Below are 24840 nucleotides of genomic sequence, written 5' to 3'. Positions count from 1 at the left end.
CAATTGTCCTTTCTATTTAGTGAGATAATACCATTTTAGTTTCAAATAAAAAAAAATTACAATTTTAAAATAGAAATTATTGAAGTTGTGAGCGATTTTTGAATTTTTTAAGTAATTATCTTTTCTTAGGGTTGTAATTATTAAGGTAAATGAAATAAAATAAAAATCACAATCTAGATAGTAATAATTGAAATACAAAATGAATTTTCTACTAGTCATCGTAATTTCTTTTATGAATTGTAACTTTTTATTTGAAATAGAAAATTTTTAGTAATGGTTGTACTTAATATTTAATTTTGAGCGGCATTTTTCTCGGTGTATAGAAGTGATTTCTACACTTTTCTATAAATTAATATTTTCATAATAGTATGGGAACTATTCCAATAGCATTATGGGAAATATTTCTATAATATAATGGGAATAGTTCCCATACTATTATGAAAACATTCTTATAATTATAGGAACTGCTCTCATAATCTATGGTCGTAGTTTCTATGATGGTATAGGGAAAAATTTCACAAAATTATGGGAACTGTTTCCATAATTTTTTTTCCATGTAAGCGCTAGCTAGCGAAATCAAGGTAGTTTTAGAAATTGTGCGCCACCAATAATTAAGAAATTGGCATACACTGTAAAAAAAGATTCCAGACATCAAACCAAATTCGTTTGGCTCAAGAACTCCGTGCGCTTGGATACAGCCAAGCACGTCAAGCGATTGAGTCTACCGTCCTCTACGTTTGACAGTATGTTTTGCTCCAACTGAGAGTTTTTTGAGGGAAGGTACCGAGTCGTTCGAACTAACTCTATAGTATTTGATATAATTCAGTAACTTTTTTCATTTAAAAAAAATAAAAATTAGTTAAAGTCATTAATGCTATTGATACAATAATGATTTTTGTTTTATATAAAATAATTAAAAATTTCACCCAAAGTAAATTGTGAGGTGATTGAAGGTATGAATTTTCAGTTAAGACGCGTTTTCATTTGTTTCTCTATTCGCACTCAACTGGATAAACGGTACTATCTCTGTTGCACTTGTACATTAAATAGGAACTTTGTCCAAGTTTTTCTCGTAAACAAATGGAAGTTATCAAAAAATTCAAGTGCACTTCGCTAGTTCATAGAGTAAAGCATCGGGTCTGTGTCTTTATTTTGCGTTTAGAGCTTTTATTTCAGAGAAAAGCTGGGACAAAATTATCTGAAAACCGTTCTTAAGTCAAAATTTTATTAATGCAAATGAATTTTAGTGTTGAAAGTAATACTTTTTTAGGTCCTTAGAAACTGCCCATGCAATTGATTCAATAAAAAATCGAGTTATTTGAAATTGCTGTATTGGATTGATCCAAAAAAATAGTAATCTGAATCAAATGAATATTGCCTTTAATTATCTCATTAATAATTCATTAAGAAAAAAATTTTTTTTTCTTATGTATTTATTTTTTTATTTTTGATTTGATTTGATTTTTATGATTATTATTACTATTTTTATTAAGTATTGGGACAATTACATTATATTATCATATTACATCAATTATATTACGAGTCTCGTTCTTCGAGATTACATTGTAGTATCGTCAGTTCTACTAATACAAGCCACAAGTTTTAGATTTTATTATTTAAAATTTTCCCGGTACCGACTACCGCGCGCTCTGCCGTCACTCTTCATAACGTTTTTTGTGCAAATACAAGTTGCAAGCAGATATTTTTACAGCGTTACTTTTAATATTAAAAAAGAATAAAAAAGGAAGAAAATAAAGCAGATTTAATTGTCAATCAGAATTAAAAAATTCTCTAACATGGGGAAGAGTAAAAAACGGAGTAGAGATAGAGATGAAGATGAGGATATCAACAAACGTGTTTGTAGGTTAGAGCACATTTTTGGCGACTTTATAAAAGAAATTGGAGAAAAAATTTTTACTAAAAAAGGTAATGTAAAGTACAGCAACGGAATAAAATTAATTTATATGACACAGGAAATTGTCAGATCTGTGTATGCGTAAAGGTATACAGGAACAATTTTGTGTATTTTTTGGCGGCATGTACTCGAACAGTGAGACATGAACGTGCATTCTGGCTAGTAGATTTTGTACGTAGGAGACAAAAATCACTAGTGCATAATTTTTATAGAAAAATAATTTTCAGATGATCAGCAAGAAGCTGTGCAGAACGATAAAAATATGGCGGATAATGGCCAAGATGACGTGGTTGTTGATCGGCAACAAGACGGTGTCGTTGAGACACCAGGTTTCGACAATAATGTATCTGAGGTCCTAGTTGATAAGACAACAGAAATAATACCGTTGTTGGTAGTTGAAGATGACAAGAGTGAAGTTGATATGCTTGATGAAGAAATTGAGATTGTTCTTGGAGACAATCCTTCCGCAGACAATAAAGAATTGTTAGAATTACACCAAAGTCTGGTATCTAGGTGGCCCATATGGATGTCTGAGGGCCTCAAGAAAGAGACAAAGGAGGTTATAGTAGATAAATATTCCCGCAAAGGAAATATTAATATTGAGGCTCCAGAACTGAACGAGGAAGTTCTGGCCTCATTGAATGAGACAGGTGTCAAAAGAGACAAACTGTTTATTGTAGAACAGAACCTGGTTGGTTCTGCAATGGCAGCACTGGGTAAATCTATCACGATGGTTCTAAAAGACAATAAAGAGCCGGTAGATCGGTTGTCATTGGTGGAAATGCTAGCAGATGCAGGAAAGTTACTAGCGCAAGCACACTACCAAATTTCATCTGCTAGGAAATCCTTTATTTCACCAGGTTTGGCTAAACCAATGAAAGAGCTGCTGCAAAAAACCAAGCCTGGTACTTTGCTTTACGGGGAACAGTTGACGAAAAAAATTAAGGCAGCAAAATCAATTGAGAAGTTGGGTAAAGAAATTAAAAACGCACCTGTTTCATCTTCAACTACCTCTGGAAATAAATTTAGAGGGGCAGTACAAAAATCCTCAACGTCGTCGAGGACTTTAAAATGGCGCAGCCCATATACGGGTCAGGGGAACCCGCATATGGGCCAGAGGCTTCAGTACCAGAAGTTTCCCAGGTCAACTCCCCAGAACAGCAGGACGATGTGCAGCAGTCCATCGAGCCAGGTGAAGTCCAATCGGTCAACACTTCAGGACAAGAGGAAATAGTTCAGGTACGAACAGTAGCAGGGCGTCTCAGTAGTTTTATCCAGGAGTGGATTAACATTACCACTGATAGCTTTATTTTAGACTGTATCAGAGGATACGAAATTCCTTTTCTTACTCTTCCGCCACAGGCATTGAGCTGGACGAAAGAGGTCAAATTCTCAGTGAACGATGAAATGTTAATCCACAGAGAAATTGATAAATTATTATCAAAAGGAGCTATTGTTCAATGTAAGCCAGTAGAGCGTCAGTTTCTGTCGCCTTTCTTTCTCGTAGCAAAGCCTGATGGATCAAAGAGATTTATTTTAAATCTTAAAACGCTAAATAAATTCATCAAAACGTCCCATTTTAAGCTCGAAGACTTGAGATCGGCCGTAAAATTAATTTTTAAAGACTACTTTATGTGTACTTTGGATCTCAAAGACGCATATTTCCTGGTGTCAGTAAAACAATCAAGCAGGAAATTTCTCCGATTTAATTGGAAGGGCCAACTTTATGAATTTTGTAGTCTCCCGTTTGGGCTTTGTACGTGTCCGTATGTTTTTACTAAATTGACGAAACCAGTATTACAGTGGTTGAGACAGAGGGTTCTAACGTCAACAGCATACATAGACGATTTTTTGTGCCTTGATGAATCTCGGGAAAGCTATTTAACAAATGTTGAAACTACTAGGTATATTCTCACTAGATTAGGGTTCATTATTAATGAAGAAAAAAGCCGTACTGAGCCTCAAAAATGCTGCAAATATCTAGGGTTTATAATAAATTCAATAGATATGTCGTTATCTCTAACTGCAGATAAAAAGAGGAAGCTGACAGAGACCATTCAGGCACTTCTGCAAGTAAATCACTGCCAAATTAGGGAATTCGCAGGTCTATTAGGTACTTTAGTCGCAGCATGTCCTGGGGTATCGTACGGAATGCTTTATACAAAAATCCTCGAAAGAGAAAAATTTCTAGCGTTGATAATGAACGAGTAGGATTTTGATCAGATAATGACATTAGATAGCTCAGTAAAGGATGACTTGACCTGGTGGTTAACCAAGCTACCCACAGCTTCCTGTCCAATTCGATCTTTTCAGTTTGTTACGGAAATATACTCTGATGCGTCCCTCTTGAGTTGGGGAGCGCACTGTAATGGACAGAACGCGCATGGGTTTTGGTCTGAATCAGAGAGGAAGCTGCATATTAATCATCTAGAGTTAATTGCAGCTTTCTTTGGATTAAAATGTTTCGCTCAGGAGTACAAAAATGCTGAAATATTGTTGAGAATCGACAATACCACGGCGATCGCATACATTAATAGATTAGGCGGCGTTCAGTACCCAGAATTGAACAGGCTAGCTAGAGATATCTGGCAGTGGTGCGAGCAGAAAAAACTCTGGATTTTCGCATCGTATATTCCGTCAAAGGAAAATACTGATGCGGACAGGGAATCAAGAAGGTCGAACATTGATACAGAATGGGAACTAGGGGACAGCTTCTTCGGGGAAATAGCGCGGAAGTGGAAAAATCTGGAAATTGATCTCTTCGCGATGCGTGTTAACGCAAAGATACAAAAATTTTGCTCTTGGAAAAGAGACCCGGAAGCTTTTTGTATAGACGCGTTCACAATGGATTGGGGAAACTATTTTTTCTACGCTTTTCCGCCGTTCTCAATGATAATGCGAGTCCTTCGGAAGATCAGGCTAGACAGAGCGGAAGGGATTGTAGTGGTCCCCTACTGGCCTACACAACCTTGGTTCCCAGTATTTACAGCAATGTTGACTGAAGATCCATTAATATTCTTACCATCAATTAAATTACTTTTATCTCCCTGTAGGTCACTGGAGCATCCTCTGATCAAACACCTTTCCCTGGTGGCAGGGAAGTTATCCGGCAGGCATACCGGAAAAAACAACTACCAGAGGAAGCTTTTGAAATTTTCATCGCATCTTGAACTAAGTCGACAATCAAGCAATATAATTCAAGCCTAAGAAATTGGTGGATATATTGTCAGGAGGAACAGATAGACCCCTGGGCTGTCAGTGTCAGGAACATCCTAAAATACTTGGCTGTACGGTTTCATCAGGAAGTTTCATATGAAACTCTTAACTCTGATCGATCGGCCATAAATCTAATAAGTAATGTAGATCTGGGAAAAGATCCGGACATTTGTCGATTTTTTAAAGACGTCTATAAGATAAGACCCACTAAGCCGAAGTACGACAGTACCTAGAATTCAAACGTTTTGTTGGAGTGGGCCGAAAAATTAGGACCAACTGAGTCATTAAGTTTAAAAGAGATTACGTTTAAATTAGTTTGTCTTCTAGCTCTGGCCACAGCCCAAAGGGTTCAGACCTTATCTTTGATTAAAATAAGTAATATTGTCATAACCAAAACTGGTATCAGAATCAGAATCACGGATCCGATCAAGACGTCGCGGGTGGGGGCTCTACAGCCGTGTTTTACACTACCGTTTTTTGTTAATAGAAAAACCGCTTGCGTCGTAAGCGTTCTTACGAGCTATATAGACAGAACTAAAAAGATCAGAGGTGAAACAGATCATCTCTTAATTACTTTTAAAAAACCTTTTCACCGTGCAACTTCGCAATCTATAAGCCGCTGGATAAGACAGTGTTTACTGGCAGCAGAGGTCAATGAGCAGTTCACTGCTCACAGCACTAGACACGCAGCAACATCTTCAGCTGAGGTAAGAGGGATTGATCTAGCGATCATCAAGAGCACGGCAGGGTGGTCGGAGCGATCCAAAGTGTTCGCAAAATTTTATAAGAGACCTATAGACGGGGAAAAAAGCCTGTTTGTCACATCAGTGCTAGGGGAAGACAGGGGCTAGGGTGATAAAGTTGTTTAAGACTTAATAAACAAAAAAAAAAAAAAAAAGAAAAAGAAAATTGAAGTTGTTAATAGAACCTCTGAACATCTACAATGTAATCTCGAAGAACGAGACTCGTAATATAATTAAAAATCAAACGAACTTACCTGTAAGTGATGTTCGATTGTAATTATGTTAGAGTCTCGTTCGAGATGATTACATCCCTCCCAATCAATAAAAATTGATCCCACCTAGAAGGCAAGTAAAATTTTTGTTTATTAATCCAAATTTGGAGCTTTGAACTATATGAAGAGTGACGGCAGAGCGCGCGGTAGTCGGTACCGGGAAAATTTTAAATAATAAAATCTAAAACTTGTGGCTTGTATTAGTAGAACTGACGATACTACAATGTAATCATCTCGAACGAGACTCTAACATAATTATAATCGAACACCACTTACAGGTAAGTTCGTTTGATTTTTAATTATACTTTACGAATCATCCTAACACAGTTTTTAGCGAAAAATTAAATAATTTTAATATCACCATCCGGGGGATTCGAACCCAACAGCTTACGCGCGAGAGTCAGACACCTTACTGCTACGCTACGGAACCAGCAGGAAAATTTTAGTTTAGTTGTGCTTGTAGTAGTTTGTTTTCATATTGAATGGATATATACAGTCAATTGCTTATACATTGATCTAAACGAGATAAATATGTGACTTTTTTGATAAATAATGTTCAGTCACGAGCTTGATCATTTTTGAAAAGCTTTATGTATTTTCGCTACGTCTGGGAACTGCCGAACTTGCTACTGACTACAAGTCAGAATAGTGCCGGGTCACTCGCTATCTGGGCCTGGTACATACAATTTCTAACTCATGGCCATATGAAGACGTCATGAGAACCCGCTACAGGCCGGCCAATCATATAATTCGTTTTATATTGGCCAGCTAATGAGAGACTTCGCTATCAACTACTTCCTGTTAGCGCGCTTTTAAGCCAATGGGAAAATTTGTCTTATACAGCAAGGCTGCCACGTCACCATTGATCGGCAACGAAGAAGAAGACGTTTGCACAAGCCATTAACCGACATCGTGGATTGTTCAGTATAAATACAGCTATCCGTCTAACCTTCGCCTTGCTAATTTAATTCTTGTGTGATATAAGTCTAAACCGCTACGCTAAATTCTCTCAATATTTAGTCAGTATATAAAGGCTGCTATTTACTGAGAGTAAGTTAATTGATTGTCGAGTATAATTATATTGTAAATGATTAACGCATTGATAACCGCTATTGACCACGTGTCAATTTATTATACGTGATTCTTTTCTTGAGTTTGCATTCGCTATCGCGTATATATCTAGTTGCATTCGCTATTAAGTATTTTTCTCACAGGTTTTCAGTGTATATATTGTTACTAAAACATCTAATTGATAATCTGTAGTTTTTGTGTTAATCTTTAGTTATTGAATAACCACACCTACACCAGAATTCTTTTGTGCATTCTCTCAATTTCACAAATAAATTTTTTTATCGAATCGATAATATAGGACTTCCATTCAAATAAAGTTCGATATTTTGTAACGAATACATTTATATTCTCGTCGAATATTTTTCAGTTCTAATGTGAGTGCGTGAAATTATTTATTTAACCTCATCGGATTCTCTCTCCAAGAAACTCGTCGGTTGACACGACACGTTCGGTATTATAGTAAACTACTTTTGTTTCATTGAAATATGTGAAGTTGTCAAACGAAACGTTTCAAGAGTTTCAGTTAAATTTCTAAAAATCGAAAAGTTTGCTTCAACAAGTTTTTATTTTTAAATCAATTACATCTAAACTTTAATTAAAAATAATTTATTTGATTAAATTCAATAAAAATAATAATTTACAAATCATAAAAATTAGTAGTAGCTATAAGTTAAAATAAGAACGATCATTATACAATTTTGAAATATTTGATTTGTTTAAAGTATTTCAGTACGTTTGTCAAACATTACAAATTGATATATTTAATTTATTTATATCAATTTTTGTCACTGGTAAATTTATCATTATTATATATAAATTATTCATTTAATTTTATAGTTCAAATCATTTTTAATATTCTAACGTATAACCTGAAACTTTGAAATAGTCATGACTCATGATATTATTTGAAAAGCCGCCATTTTGGATTAAGACAATCTCTAGCGAAACTGGCCAGGCGCTAGCTAGCGCCTCGTTTTTATGCTAGCTAGTGCCTCATTTTCGTTTTTACTATAGGGAACCGATAGATTTATGTAACACTCACCAATATACTCTTGCTAGCAATACGTATAACAACCAAATCTCAATGTTCAAGATAGATTCTATTGAATCAAATTTATTCTATCTAATATTTGAGCAATAATTAAATTAAGAAAATGTAACGGGGTAAAATTAAATAAATTCAAATATTTTGAATTTAAATTGTCTTTGAATTCTACGCGGTTGGTTAATTATCAAAAATCGATTAACCTCGTGATCTAGTTTATCGACTGGTCCCCGGAAGCACCAATTTTGGAGGCTCGTCCTCCCACCCTAATTATAATTAATGAGAGTGGGAAAATTCACGAAAATTACCGAGGGGTTGCGAATTGAAGTTTTATTAGTGAGTGCACGAGGAAATTTCTACACAGAGTCGGACGGATCGGCGAACGAAGCTGACGGAGGAATCGCGTGTCAATTATTCAGATTTATTAATTGGAAAATTCGGAGAAAGGTGCGAGTTGAGAAAGTAAAAACAGGAAAAAGAAATCGGCAGGAGAACTGGTTGTTGAAGTTAAGGACGCCACGACATTGGAAAAGGAAGTAAATAAATTGTCGTCAGTTAGCCACAATTTATTAATAATTAATTTTTATAATTATTATTCGTGGGCAGACGCCATTTCCGGGTTGTTCGGCAGAGAGGCCAGAATTTATTAATTATTAATTATAAATTAAAGAGGAAAATTTCTCGGCAGTCATTAAGTTATTGTTATGTGATAATTTAACCGGTATTAATTAATAAAATAAAATTTACAAGACTGATAATTAAGTGCTGTAAAAATGATGATAAAAGAATGTATTCAATTTAGTAAAGTTTATTAAATAAATTGATGTCAGTAAATTAATAAAATCGTTAAAAGAAAGTGAAATTTAATGTGAAGAAATAAATACATGAAACCGAGAGAGATAGCAATAGACGCGCGAAGTAGAGAGAGATAGCGTCAGTAGTCAGCGTCAGTTTCCGTATCACTAAAATCTTCTACTCAAAACTGATACTGGAAAATTGAAGATAGAAAATTTTCGTGTCGTAAAATAAATTGTTAAAAATATAGCTGGAAAACTATAATTATATGCCGTGAAATTGGTTGATTAATTAATAAATTGTGTGTGTGTGTGTGTGAGTAAGTCCAGTGGACAGGAAATTAATTAAAATTGTGTGCGTGTATGTGTGCGTGCGTGTGTGTGTGTGTGTGTGTGTGTGTGTGTGTAAGAAATAAATAATTCCAGGGGAATTCGTAATTAATAATTAGATCCAGGGGATCAGGCCGGTTGCCAGTATTATAGTCCTGGGGACTCGTTTTTAAATTAGATCCAGGGGATCAGGCCGGCGGCCATTTAATAATATAATAAAGTCCAGGGGACTCATAATTGTAAGAGTATAAAGTCCGGTGGACTAAGTTGGTTGATAAAGTAATTATAAGAAATTATAAAAGCCCGGTGGGCATAATTGTTAAGTGATAAATAAAATTGATAATGGTATTGAATAAATATTGTGTATAAATAATTTAACTCCTCAATTCCTCACTCATATAAATATTTCAACGACCCTGATTTTTTTCAACATCTCCGGTTCTGGAAGACCGAGGTTTAGCTTCCAGTGGCGCCCTAATTAAGACCTATTAATTAAGAGGCCAAAACATAGCAAGGTTGAAAATTACCCTGTTACAAAAATTATAAAGAATTGTTTTTTATATCACGGATTAAAATAGTGAATGTAAGCTAAATTTAATATTCTATTTGTATAGAATAAATGAAGGTACTTTGAGAGAACAATTCGTCTTGTTAATGAGCTTAAAGTCTTATGAGTGTCTAGGTTTCTTTTTGAGCCTCATTGAAAAACCTTCTGATACGTATTATTTGAATATAAACGAATCAGATATTATAGTGTTCTACAACTACGCTATTCATAGGTAAAATAATTGGAATTTCACTGTGCATCACGGTGAACTCTCACGGTAAATCACAGTAAGCCTCAATAATTTTCACAGTGATTCAACGTGAATATCGATTATGCAGACACGCATGAATTTCAGTTCATTACGGTAAAAGCACAGTGATCATAGTAAAATTGCTGTGATTTACGGTAAAACTCCAATAATATTATCATGAATCACGATGAATCACTATGATTTTACCGTGAATTGGGTCCACCAGAGAATTGTGGTTGAAATAGCTATTCATTGATAAAATTAAGTATTTTTTAATTTTCTGATTCAACTAATTGTGATCAATTCTGATACAAAACAAGTAAATAATTTATAGTTCATGGAGTATTGAAGTTAATGTTAGGTAATTCAATGAATGGCTATTGATTGTATGAAGCTTAGTTAAAATAGAAATAAGAATTGATTTGAATAGAATAAATGAGTATTGTATGATAATAAAATTAATTTTAATAGGTTAAGTTCAAATTTATATGTCAACTACAAATCTATAATATTTTAATGTGAATCAATTCGATTAGCAGTTTAAAAATAATTAAGTATAAAATGGATTACAAAGTGTGCGGCTGCTGGTTATTCCGATGCTAGACCTGAGTCACTTGTGTCATTGTGTGAGTTGTTGCTGTATGGCCATTGTTGTCTAAATGTGGTGGAACGGGCACCCATCTACCAAACAACTTCCACCTGCAGAATAATTGGCTGAAGATGGTTCGAAATTGTCGGCTCATTGCACAGTAGAGAATGAAGTTTATAGCAGAATTTATTAGAGCTAATACGTCCATCATTTCACCTGTGAATTGAAACGAAAATGAAAAACAGTTATTAAAAAGTAATTTACTTTAGTTATAAGAGGTTGTTTATTTGTGATATTATTTTTTATATGTGGGAAATTTTATTAGCCAAATTGATCACTTTCGAATCTACCCTTAGATTTAGTTAAAACATTAATACGTTATTATACCCGCTCCCAACGTTTCAGTGAAATGATAATAATTTTTCTACCCCTATAAGTTATGAATTTTTTATAAAATCTATGTTCTTTTTTTTTTTAAAATATTTATAACATTCTGAAAAATTGACAGAGTAACATTTTTTATTATTCTTCATTTCAAAATGTACTTACAAACATTTTTAACTACCCACATAACAATCTTGCCCAAGCTTAGTTACCATCAGTACACTAGTTGTCTATGTCTTTATTGGTCTTTGTAGGGAAAGGGGGGGGGGGGAGGGCAAAATAGGCCCTTTTAGATAAAAAGGCTAATATCCTCAGTGGTTCTCACTTGTTTTGCTTCTTTCTAGCCCTTTACTATGTATTTGGTCTCAATATGCCGCGCCTGTTGGAACTTAATAATCTTTAAATTTAGGGCAAACTGTGCCCTCAAAAAAAAATTTTTTAGAATTTTATTTTTTTTTTGGTCTTCTGCCATGTATTCGTAATCAATATGCTCCAAAAATAAAAAATCTGTCTATCGGTTGACCCTGCGGGCCAGGCCTAAAACTTACCGCTCCTTGAGCTTGAAAACATTGTTGTGAATACATTTTCGAGCTCTTCGAGCTTGAAAATATTTGGTATGCCATTATTTTCGAAAAAAACCGTTTTTTTAGCATTTCTTTCTCCTACGATATCTTACGAACGAATTAACCGATTAAGTATATTTATTAACGAATTAACACACACACACACACACACACACACACACACACACACACACACACACACACACACACACACACACACACACACACACACACACACACACACACACACACACACACACACACACACACACACGGACATCTTTCAGAAAATAGTCAGAATAGCTTCCTAGGAACTTAAAACGTCGACATCTGATGAAAACTCAATTTTTAAAAATCGGGGTGAAACCAATAACTTACCGAATTTTCGAAAATTAATAATTTTTTTAGCGGGAAGTTAAAAATTAAAACTTGGGATAAAATGGACCCTCTCAGAAATCTACTAAAATTTGGTTATTATTTAATTTTACCTTAATAGTTATTTTACACTAATAGTATATTACACACCAGGCAGGACATTCTAACCTGCATGCAAAATCGCTTACCCGAGCCGGAGGCGAGGGTGGTAAACACGCGGATCGAGACGTTTTACCTTTTTTTATGATGTGTATACAATTTTTCACCAAACCTGCCCCTGAAACTTTAAATTTTCGCCTCATTTTATGGGAAGAATCGCACATGCACTAATTTTTATCATTTGTTTTCTCATAAGAAAAAAGAACAAATTTTTTCCCTCTAAAAAGTTTAGGAATTTAAACTTTTGGTGCGGATATCGCGAAAAAAATAATTGATAAACTTTTCAGAATATTGATTTTTAGGGTTTGATTATTTTAATATTTTGTATACAGATACATTGAACAGACTGTGGCATGACCTTGGATATTTCATCTTTTAGATTATTTTCAAGCTTTGAAAAAAAACTAATATCAAATTTAAGTTCAGAAATTTTTTTTATTTAGGCCAGTTAAAGTTGAAGTAACGCATAATCTTAAATACTTCGCAAGGGTTCTTTATTCTTAAATAATTCAAATCAAACAAAAATTTTTGGGGGCCTATTTGGCCCCCTTTCTCCTAGACACTGATACTAAGTTTGAAATTGCAAGTTCTGTACAAGACTTTAAGAGAAACGTTGTGTTATGTTGTACTCCAAGAACTGTGCAAGAAAATATTGAAGATGTCTCTAAAGGTGAAGTGATATAGTGATTGGAGCTAGTTTTGCACCCGAAATTACTTGCAGACACTAATGCACATCCCCTCCATTGGCATGCGATACATGAACCCGGGGTAAAGTGGCAGAGATAGAAGTAAGATAAATCGATAGTGTAACATGGCGCTTTTTGAGCAGATTTGGCACGAGATATGCGGTAGTGTCTGTAAGAAATTTTTGGTGCAAGACTCGCTCAAAATTCGCGAAATTAACTAATACATCCTTCGCAAGACATCTTCAATGTTCTTTTGTGCAATATCATGTACAAATCTGCAATAATCTTCTCTTAACCCTTTTCCGGTTTGGAGTCTCGAGGAGTCCCGTTGTGAGCTATGTGTAGTGTGGATAAAAGTAATCACAGTAAGGCTGTGTGAGTAACGGTTCAATCGTAGTAGTGCATCTATGCATTCTCTTCTACTATTTTTTCTGTCCCTTCTCTACTAAATAGGCTAGCACTCTCTCATTTAACTTTTCGTTCTCTTTCGTTACTCGCGCTATGAGCGTGACGCCGCCTTTTTGACTAAAATTGTAATAAAAGCTACTGTATGGGTATTTGTGAGTTTATACTTAACCTAAATTCCCTTTTTAAAATCTATATTTTTGTTAAATATGTGAATAATTGATAAATATACATTTTAAATATAAAAAAAGTATATTTATGTATAATAAGAATGTGAAAAAGCAGCACAGTGCTCATCATGCTAGTTGAATCGTCGATTCAATTTTTGTGACCACGTTGCCAAACGTACTGTTGTTATTGTGATAAATAATTGATTATAGCATTATGATTTGGCAATGTCGCATTTCATTTAAAATGGGCAGCACAGTGCTCGCTACGCAATGAAAATCATCGAGCGAGTGGACGCGAGTAACGAAAGGATAAAGACGGAGACGTACGATTCAAATTAAGAGTAGGGATTTAAGGTCAACCGGGAAAGGATTAAAATCTTGCAATAATATCTTGTGACAAATTCATAGGTATATAAAGACGTAGATACCTAGAGATCTTCCGCAAGATATTTTCAGAAAAATAGTACAAGACTATGTACTACAAGATTGTCTTGTGTACATTATCTTAAGCAGTTTATGAAAGCTTAGATTGAAAATTTGAGATTAATCACTCTGGTACCTTTTGAGGTATTTCGATATAGTATATTGTGTGACAAGAGTTGAAACTAAACGATTTCTGACTAGGTTGAAGCTGGCTGCTAAAGCTGATATTATTACCCGCAGTCTGAAATCGCGTTTCGTCCCGTATCAGATATACATTAGATTTTTCATGATTACCTGTTTTGGAACTTCATTTCAGTGTCACACGCAGAGAAATTTTTAGTAAAAAATACCTAAAAAATATGATACTGTGTGGAAATGTGAAAAATATGTAAATTTTTCCCATGCAGATTGTCAAATATACTACTCGATAACATGTAAATAAAGTGCAATTTCTACTAACAACATGGTAAAAATTTAGTTACTGGCTAGATGTCTTACAGTACTAAATTTTATGGGTAATTTTTACTCAAAAATTCTCTGCGTGCAGCAGCTAGTCAGAAACAAGTTTATTTCAGGTTGATGTTGTGGCAAGCTGTTAGAAAATATGAAATCTGTGATTTACAGTTACTTATTAGATAGTAAATTATACGAAAATGTTTTTCATGATACCAGCACCGAAACTTGAAGTTTCAGTGTCTCTACAGCCCGTCGAAACAAGCTAATTTCAAGCCGATGCTGCAAACAACTGCTAGCGAATTCGTAATTCAAAAATACCTTCATACAGCGGGCAGAAACATGCGTGTTTCTTCCCAAGGGAATTTTTTTCTTTGGAATAAAAGTATATCTATTAACAGTTAATAAATATGCATCAATAATTAACAAATATTTATTAACAGTTAATAAATTACTTTTGGAGTGAATGTGTCTTTTTTACGGTGCGCCGTGAAGATCGTTCATAAACAAATAACGCTATAACCCTTCTCAACAAAGATATGATACTGAATACTGAACATAAACACATATTTTTGTGTCGAATTTTAAATAAAAAAGTTTAAAGTGGCCCATAAAGTTTTTTAAACGTTGATTGAAATGAATGTGTTGGTAAATTCATGGGGTCTAGGTGAACTATATCCAATGTTGATAAGTCAGTACAATCAAACGAATAAGATTAAAGTCTTCATACATATCGGAAACCTTTAAACTTATTAATATAAAAATAATTATCATTTTAGTTGAATAGTTTTTCTTATTTTTCTGTAGAGCATGATATAACTGATTTAGATACTCCGAAAGAATCATAGAAAATAATAGAGATGAAATGAAATTCATGTTACATCAAGCAGAGTTCATGTTTTTGCTCGTTGTGACTTAATTTAAGATATATTTATGTAAATATTTATTTACCATCATACATGTTATATTTTTTGCATATTTGTTGTTAAAAAAAAAAATAAAAAAATTTTAATGAAACGAATATTAATTATAAATATTTTTAATTTACATTTTAAATTCTTTCAATTTATATTACCCTAATAATTTTCACCGCAAAAACAAAAAAAACTGTAATTTATTACAACTATTTTTTTATGATTCATTTTATTTTATCTATTTTTTCTATAAAGAAATTATAAATCTATCTCATCTAATTAAATTTTATTATTTATTGAAGTTCTGAGGTTACAAAAAGTGTCAAAGTAAAGCTTTCATGCTTACTTTTTACTCAACTTTCTTAATAAATGATTTATTAACAGTTAATAAATTTTTATTAACAATTAACCAACATTTAATAATAGTTAATTAATTGTCTTTAATAAATGATTTATCAACTATTAATAAAAATTTGTTAACTGTTAATAAATCGCATTTAATAAATGATTTATTAACTGTTAATAAATATTTATTAAATCATCTCATGTTGAAAAATCATTTATTAACAGTTAATTAGGCTTATTAAATATTAAAAAATCCTTCTATCAGTGTATATACACGGAGAAAAATGTTGGCTCAAAACCTACCAGTTTTTATTATCCTGTCTACTAAACTTGAAACAGGAAGGGAAGCATCCAAAAAATTATTATGCTCTCACGAAAAATTATTATGCTGCATCACAATTAATACAATGTATGAAAGTGATTGTTATTAAATCTTATCGATAAGTTTCTCATGCGTAGTAAGTATTATGATACAGCATAATAATTTTTCGTATGAGCATAATAATTTTTTGGATGCTTCCCTTCCTGTTTCAAGTTTGGTCGACAGCATAATGAAAATTGGTAGGTTTCGAGCCAACATTTTTCTCCGTGTAGTGTTTCCCATGTAGGAACTTACAAGATCTGACAACGGGGCTAAGCACGGACCAGGACTGGGTAACCCAGCTCTGGCTCCCCAGTGTCGGCCCTAGCTAAGGCCCAGGACTGGGCAACCTAGCTCTGGCTTCCCAATGTCGGCCCTAGCTTAGGTCCAGTCGTGGGCAACCTAGCGCTGGCTTTCCATCCTTGGCCCGAGATTAAACCAGAACTAGTAAGCCCTGCTCTGGCTTCCTAGTGTCGGCCCTAGCTAAGGCCCAGTCGTGGGCAACCTAGCGCTGGCTTTCCGCTGTTGGCCCCAAACGAGACCCAGTCATGGGTAACCCTGCTCTAGCTCTTCAATATTGGCCCAAGCTTGAACCAGAACTAGTTCACCGAGCTCTGGGTTTCCACGGTAGATCCTAGCCAGGACCCAGCTATGAATAACTTCTACCCATACAGGAAGCCCCCGAGTTGAACGACGGGGCCATGCCTGGGACATTATTGGGAAGCCCGTCTTGGCAAACCTATACTGTCCCATGCCTGGGCCACAACTGGGTAATTAGTATTGGCCATTCCAATGATTACCCAGGCTTGGGCCAAGACTGAATATCCTAGCTTTGGCCAACCCTAGAGTCACCCTAACATGGGCCAAGATTGAATAACCTAGCCTCGACCGTTGGATGGTTACCCTAACATCGGCCAACACTAGATAACCTAGCCTTGGCCAAGCTGAGAGTCACCCTAACTTGGCAATTATGGTGGTAGAGTAAGATAATTAAGCTGGGTTCTTGATAAATAATCAATTAAATTTAATAAATTTTATTTTAAAAAATTATGTAATTATAATATAAATAATACGAAATTATTTTTTTCTTTCTTAATCGAAAATATAAATTAAATTGCTCTTTATATTTCATAAAACCGAGTGGTTGTAGTAAAATGAACAAGTAGAACATATAAAAGTTTCAATTGAATGTTAGTAGGTTCGTCCAGTAGCCAGCGTTCAAACCCAGCAATCAGAAGGACGGCAGTTCGCGCCCAGAGCCCAGCAGAATTTTCACCGAGTTTTTTTCACGTTATTTACTTCACTTAAATAGTTTAAACGTTAATGATCACAAACTCTAGTACTTTAATAATAATACATTTTTTTTTTTAATTGAATTTATGTGTTTTTTCGATGCATGGGCCAAGTCTGGCAACCAAGCATGGGCCAGGCCTGGCAACCAAGCATGGGTCAGGTCTGACAACCAAGGTTGGGCCAGGTCTGGCAAGCAAGCATGGGTCAGGGCTGGCAACCAGGCTTGGCACCCAGTTATCATTCCAGACTTCTACCAAGGCTGGAACAAGGCTGGCTTACAAGCTTGGCCCAGAGTTCAACATAGTTGAACCAAGCCTGAGCCAAGCCTGGGCCCGTCGTACTTTCCTGTCTGGGTTATTTTGGTCTCTGATACAAAGAATCAGTAAAATGTACTGTCAAGTTCTACTCTTTTCTACTTTCTTTAATACTTGCATAAAGAAACAAGTAGTTGGCCTTTCTGAATTACATGATAATTGTTATTTCGTCAACGTAGAGATTTACCCTACATACTTTTACAGGGAGTTTCTATATGTTAACAAATAGAAATATTTCTATGCCATCATAGGAAAAATTGTTGTATACTTTCTCCATCAACTATTTATTCGATCTTTACTTAATTAGTATAATATATATATATATATATATATATATATATATATATATATATATATATATATATATATATGTGGTGGTTCGGCTTCACTCCGCGAGATGGCATTCACAACTCGCGCCTCTCGCAATACCTCGTCCTTATGCCTGTTTCAATATATAACATTTCCACATGTAACTTCCAACTCGGCGTCTTAGATGGGGTATACGATAGACACACCCAACTGAGGAGTTTCAGCTGTCGTATACTTAGACGAAACGCCTCTCACCCCACAAATACCTTTTTCCATTTCTCCTCTTCTCATTATTACTACAACGTTTCACTCTTTGGTAGTTGACGACTCAGGCAGTGATTATTGCAATCTAAACCTAAAGTATCGTCGCCAAAATGGAATTGAGTGGTTAAGGGTAAAATTTTAACTATATTAAAATAAATTATTTAAACCAACTAATAATGATAAATAAATGTTTTATTTATCCAACGTAATTAACACAGTGAAAGAAAAGTATACAAAATGAAAATGCTTGAATGTGTGTTCGTAGCTCAGCGGTGTATCTTGTAATTGTGTAATGTCTCTACGAATGAGATAGAGACGGAATATGTAAAAATCGATGTTCGGCGTAAAATGCCGAAATTGGTCGATCGTAATTATTGTAGCAACGCTACATATATATATATATATATATATATATATATATATATATATATATATATATATATATATATATATATGTATATCTATATCATATAATACAGATATGATATGATACATAATGAAATCAAACTATTGACGGTTATACGAGTATTAGAGTTAAAAAACAAAACATTTCCTTATATATAGTTACAACAAACATCAAATACTTAATCATATATATATATATATATATATATATATCTTTCAGTATACAGTAAGCTTAGTAGTTAGTTATGAAAACTTTCATAATAATGAAAGTGGTTTTTTTCTATTTTTTTTTTTTTTTTTTTATATATGAACTAAATTTATTGAAAGATAGAGAATAAAGTTCAAATTACTTTTTACTAAGTTAGTAATTTGATTAAGTTTTGATATACGCAATACTTTAAGCTATAATTGTTTATTTCTCGCTGCTAGGAAAATTAAATGTTCACATCAGACGAGTAGAGTCCAGAACCGTAATAACATTATACGTGGTCTCGAGTTCTTTGCCGGTATATAATAGTAGTAGTACTCGATGAAACATTAGGTCACTCGCCTTGGTCATGAAGAGATGCTTTCCAGAATACTCTTGTTCTCGTTATTCTGATTGCCACAAGTTTTACGTCCAAATGGGATTAGAACTATGAGAAAAAGAGTTAACAAGTTGAAATCTCATCATGCTGTATGTAGAGCAGTTGCATTGAAACTATAATCGATATTGTCTTTTAAATATCTTTTTGAGCCTCTCAGACTATACAAAAAGTATGAGAGAACGAAAAGTAGAACGATTAAACATCTTTGAAAAAGATTTCAAAAGACGCTAATTGTTTCTATTGCCGTCCCATAAAAAGCTTCTTTTTAGTGAAAAAATACGTGGGGAATTTGGTTTTTCTTTTTAAGTAAAAAAAACCACGTGCCTCAGGACGACCCAAGTTCATTTTTCGATATAGTCGTATTTTTTTTTCTTTAAATATCTCATAAAGAATGCAGATTAAAGGAAAATATTATAGACACAATTTTGTTGGAAATTAAATTCTCTACAAAAAAGATCATGTTCATTTTCTTTATAAAATGTGTATTTACAAAGATATTGTAAAAAAAACTTTTATAGATCTTATCAATTGAGAATTTAAAGTATTAAGAATGTTAAAAATAACGTTTTTTCTACTATCGAAAAAGACAGTCGTCACTCTGTTGAATAACAGAGAAGTACCCGTCCCATAAATGCTTCAAGTTGGGAATTTAATAATTCTGAAATAAGTTTCTTACCAAGGACACTACAAGCTGTGGGCGCGATCTAGTAACGAAATCCGAACTACTCCCGCTGCTGTTGGCTAGCATCAAGACTTAAACGAAGACAAAAATTTTTTGGGAGAAAAAATAAATATGAAAGAGAGAAAGTTATGGTGATAGGCAGCAGCAGTGAGAGTAGTTTGGTGCTCGGCACTAAATCGCATCCACTGCTTGTAGTGTTTCTGGTAAGAAACTTATTTCAGAATTATTATATTCCCAAATTGAAGCATTTATGGGACGGGTTACCCGCTGTACATTAGCAAAGTGACAATAATCCTTTACTGATAGTAAAATAGGGTATCCTGTATTAATAATTAATTTAACGGGACCTAAGTCCACCTCCGCCGACCGGAGGCCGTTTCCTCACCTTTTTGGGCATACACGCGTTGCGGGGTTTCCCCATTTACCACCCAGGCGACACTCTTAGTCGAAAATCGACTAAGAGTGGACGTTAACCGGAGGAATTATAAAAATTCCTCATTGTGCATGGTATCTAACCACAGCCGCCATGAGTCCAACTTCTTTTGGGCCAACACCGTTCCCATCTCAGGAAATAAAGAGACTCTAGTTGCAGTGGGCTTGGAAAGGCCCCCCGTGGTACCAGATTCCCAGCTCTGGTTAGCATGCTTGCGTGGGATTAGTGGTGGGGTGCAAGTTCTTCCCATACCCATGCGGGTTTCTTTCACTTATAATTACTAAGATTTCAGACAAGTCATTATACACACTTGCCCTCATCCATCACCTAGTGTTCTCTTATCTCCAAGTTTTTGCAAGCGCCATGATTTTTAAGACACAAAATGGCGGCGATAGTTCCACTCGGGAGGGTATCCTGTATTACACAAAGCTAGGTTCCTGAGTGCTGGGCCAAGTAGGGCCCCTTCGTTCAACTCTGGCAGTTCCTGCATGGGTAGTAATATTTGTTATTGCCAATTGTAATATCGACTATTTCAGATAGTAATACTCTCTATATCTAAAAAATTTATAAATTATACTATCTGAGATGGTAATGATTATTATTTCGGATAAAAAGATTTAGGAAAAGGTAAATGTAAATCATAAATAAGAATCTTTCAAAAGTGTGCAGATAAAAATAATTATTTTGTTTAGATGGTATAAGTCTTACTATTTTCTTCTAGCGTGCGTGATGGATGTTCAATTTATGAAAATTGAATTAATTTTTTTGTTTTTTTTTGATGAAATTTTTTTTCATTTTTCAGTTACATCTTCCCGATATATTTCTTCATAAAAATCAGCATTTAAGACGTCACTGTGATCTACTGACATTCCCATATAACAATCTTTTTCAATTCTTGAGCAAGTCTGCTTTCAAGATTGATAGGTACCAATGTCTTTTTTTACGTATGTGTCTCGCTGCAGATACTTGTGACTAAATTTAAATTGTAAGCCTAGTGCAAGTCTTACACAAGAAATTTGTGCCAGATTATGACTCAATTCTAGAGGAAGACTATGGTTGAAAATAGTTGCGCATGAGTTGCTCATGTTTTGCTCAAGGCTCAAAATTGACCTTGAGCCTTGAGCAGATCTTGAGCAAGCCATGCGCAAGTATCTACTGTAAGTTATACTAGTACAAGAAATGCGTCAGACACTTTTTTATCGCGCCGGGTTTTATATATATTTAATACTCTTGCGTATGATACCACGAGCAAGACATACACAAATCTTGACATAGGTTTTTTGATATACAATCTTGCAAAAGACACATACGTAGAGAAAGACACTAGTAGCTTGGGGTCTTGCTTAAGGTTCTTACTCCAGATTCTTGCTCAAACACGTGTTACTAGGGTTGTTTTGCATACACTGATAAAAGAATTTATTTGAACCAAATAAGATTTATTAAAAGTAAATAAATGATTTATTTGAAAGTTTAACCAAATAAATATTTATTAATAGTTAACAAATGATTAATTAAATGAGATTTATTTGAACCAAATAAATATTTGTTAATAGTTAATGTTCAGTCACGAGCTTAGGCAATTTGAAATGCTTCGTGCATTTCCGCTACAGCCGTGAGCTGCCGAACTCGCTACTGACCTCAAGGTCAGAATAGTGCCAGGTCACTCGCTACTTGCGCCCGGTACATACAATTTCTAGCTCATGGCCAGGTCAAGTTGGCATGAGAGCCCTGCTACCAGCTGACCAATAAGGAAAATTGGCGGTTAACTATTTTCTGTTGGCGCACTTTTGAGCCAATGAGAAAATTCGTTTTATACATCGAGGCTGCCACGTCACCACCAAGCGGCCACGTCGCTTCCAACTACATTTTCTCCGGCTCTTTTCGCTCCTGAATTCAAGAGTACAATCTCGTACTTTAAAACCGCTCTGCCTTAATATAATTATTCTTGGTTGCATTCGCTATCGCGTATACATCTTGTTGCATTCGCTGTTTCATATTATCTTCTCACAGTTTTAAGTGTAAATAGTGTCAATAAATATCTAATTTATGTATTATAATAATTTGTGTAATTTTTTTAGTTGTTAAGATTACATCACACCTAAACCAGATCCTTTTTGCGCATTCGCTCATTTTACAGTTAATAAATGGCTTATTTGAATAGGAAATAACACATGAAGCTAATTAAGTAGGGTTATGACAAATAATTTGTAGTCCCATTTAAGTTTATTTTTTTAAAGAAAATAATACGCACAGTATTTTTGTTTTTATTTTAATTGTTCCAGTGTATAGCCGCATGTACGGCCTTCTACACTTTTTGCCTTAACATCGCAGCTGCTTCCTTTTTTCTGTTTTCATTGTGCGGCCGTGGCCCGACTTGTACTTATACTGTACTGTACCATTACGGTGATACCTCCCCCCCCCCTCTCACACATTGGCTGTGGGAGTATTGGGGCAAGGAAAATCACAGAGAAACCATTGCCAGTACAGTTCGGTTTGGGTGAGGCTCTAGTGATCGATAAAATTACCATTTTACCGACCACTAGATCTTCATCCCTCACCTAACGGTCAGAGACCTCCGTTCGAGTTCAAGGCATGGCTAAACGGTCACCCAGCCAAGTAGCAATCATGCTCGATGCTGCTTAACTTCGGTGATTGCCCGAGCCACACGAGAACCGACTGGCTGCCTCTGCCGTCTTAATACGTACAATAATTAATTAAAAAAATATTCAGCATTTTTTTATTTATAAAACAATATTTAGTTGATTATATTTTGAATTTGTTATACTAGACATTACACTGAAAGGTATTGTAAACAGAAAGTGGTACTGTAGTCAAAAATCATAGTGATGTTCACTCAAATATGAGATTTATTAACTATTAATAAATCTATACTTGCGGTAAGTAAATGCTTATTTCAGGAAATAAGGCTGAAAAACTGTTTCAAATAAATGCATTTATTAATCTCAAATAAATACTTCTATCAGTGTAGGAACCATCTCTATACTAGTATGGGTACAATTCCTATACCGGCCATTATGGGAACTATTCCCATAATGCATAGGAAAACTTCCCATAATTTTCTTTCCGTGTAGAGCTCAATAAAACACGTCGATTGCCGCCTCAGCCATCAAAATAGGTTAATTCGTTCGCGAGATATCATGGGAAAAAATAATGCTAAAAACGGTTTTTATCGAAAACAAATGCAGACACATGTATTTCCGAGCTCGAAGAGCTCGAAAATGTATTCAGAACAATGTTCTCGAGCTCCTTGAAGTCGAAAACAGTTGGGCGTCCAATTTCCAACGATGATATATTTTCGATATATTGATTTGTGGATAAGTTATAAAATTCCAAATTATAAAAAAAAAAAATTTCCATGTAATTTAAATGGGAAATAGAAATTTTTGACTATCGACCTCTTAATAATATAAATTTTAACGAGACTATTTTTTAACTTCCCGCATAGGAAATCGATCATTTTCAAAAATTTCGGGAAGTCATTGTTTTCACCCTGATTTTCGAAAATCAAGTTTTCATCAGATGTCGACGTTTTGAGGTCCTAGGAAGCTATTCTGACTATTTTCAAGATGATGTCCGAGTGTCTATATGTATATGTGTGTGTGCATGTGTGTGTGTGTGTCTATGTGTGTGAATGGTCTATAACTTTTTAATTAATGAATCGATTTGGATGTTTAAGGCGGCAATCGAAAGAGCTTATTGGCCATCAACTTTTCTGAAAATTCCAAATCATTTGATCAAGTGGACTCGAAAATATTGGCGAATACCGGAAAAAAAAATGTTTTTTTTTAGTTTTTTATTGATTTCTCAGAAACGAATTGAACGATCGACGTGAAAATCTAATTAGCTCTAGAACTCAATAAAACGCGTCGAATGCAGCCTTAACCATCTTAATCAGTTAATTTGTTCGAGATATATCGTTGGAGAAAGAAATGGAAAAAAACGGTTTTTTTCAAATATTTTCAAGACGGTTAGATCGATCGCTTTCAAATTCTAATCAGCTCTAGAATTCAAAAAAACTCATCTATTACCGCCTCAAACGTCAGAATCGGTTAACTAGTTTAAAAGATATCTGCGTTGAAAAGTAAAAAAAAAAATTCTATGTTATTTTTTCCAGATAAATCAAAATGTACTGTACTAAAATGTGTCTAAAATCTTACAAAATTTTCCTCTTTATTTTCCTCTTTATTTAATTTTTCTCTTTTGATCATCATATAATGCCATCAAACTTGTTCTTTAGTTTAAACCATATTATCAACGAAAAAATCGCAAAAACACAGTTTTTAATAATTTTTTTGGATATTTTATATATTATTGCTCTGACCTAAGCCAAAACTCATTTAAATCTTGGTTTCAATCACTGACATTGATTTCTGCCTCAATACATTTAGTTTATTGAACATAATCGGAAATTAAAATTTAAAACCCGCTTGTTTATTAATGATTGTCGATTCTTAAACTTTCAAACATTAGCATAAAGCGTAACTTACGAGAGTTTGAAAAGTCCATAAAAAAACAATCGCAC

At 34.4% G+C, this 24840-nt stretch overlaps 2 protein-coding genes across 2 annotated transcripts in view; one reads left to right on the top strand and one right to left on the bottom strand.

Annotated features, from left to right (window-relative positions):
* The window catches only part of LOC103577584 (G-protein coupled receptor dmsr-1), a 47917-nt gene that overhangs the window by 12950 nt on the left and 10127 nt on the right, over positions 1–24840 (bottom strand). The window contains exon 2 of the mRNA XM_014443544.2: positions 10754–10988. Within this exon, the coding sequence (XP_014299030.1) occupies positions 10783–10988 (206 nt within the window). The 3' untranslated portion in view covers positions 10754–10782. The remainder of the gene's footprint in view (positions 1–10753; positions 10989–24840) is intronic.
* Positions 4142–5122, top strand: LOC128667832 (uncharacterized). The gene has a single exon (XM_053739536.1). The coding sequence runs from the start codon at positions 4142–4144 to the stop codon at positions 5120–5122; it is 981 nt and encodes a 326-aa protein (XP_053595511.1).

The sequence above is a fragment of the Microplitis demolitor genome, chromosome 5, assembly GCF_026212275.2.
Source record: "Microplitis demolitor isolate Queensland-Clemson2020A chromosome 5, iyMicDemo2.1a, whole genome shotgun sequence".
NCBI lineage: Eukaryota > Metazoa > Arthropoda > Insecta > Hymenoptera > Braconidae > Microplitis > Microplitis demolitor.
Note: the sequence above shows the minus strand (reverse complement) of the source record. Positions and strands in the feature narration are given on the sequence as shown.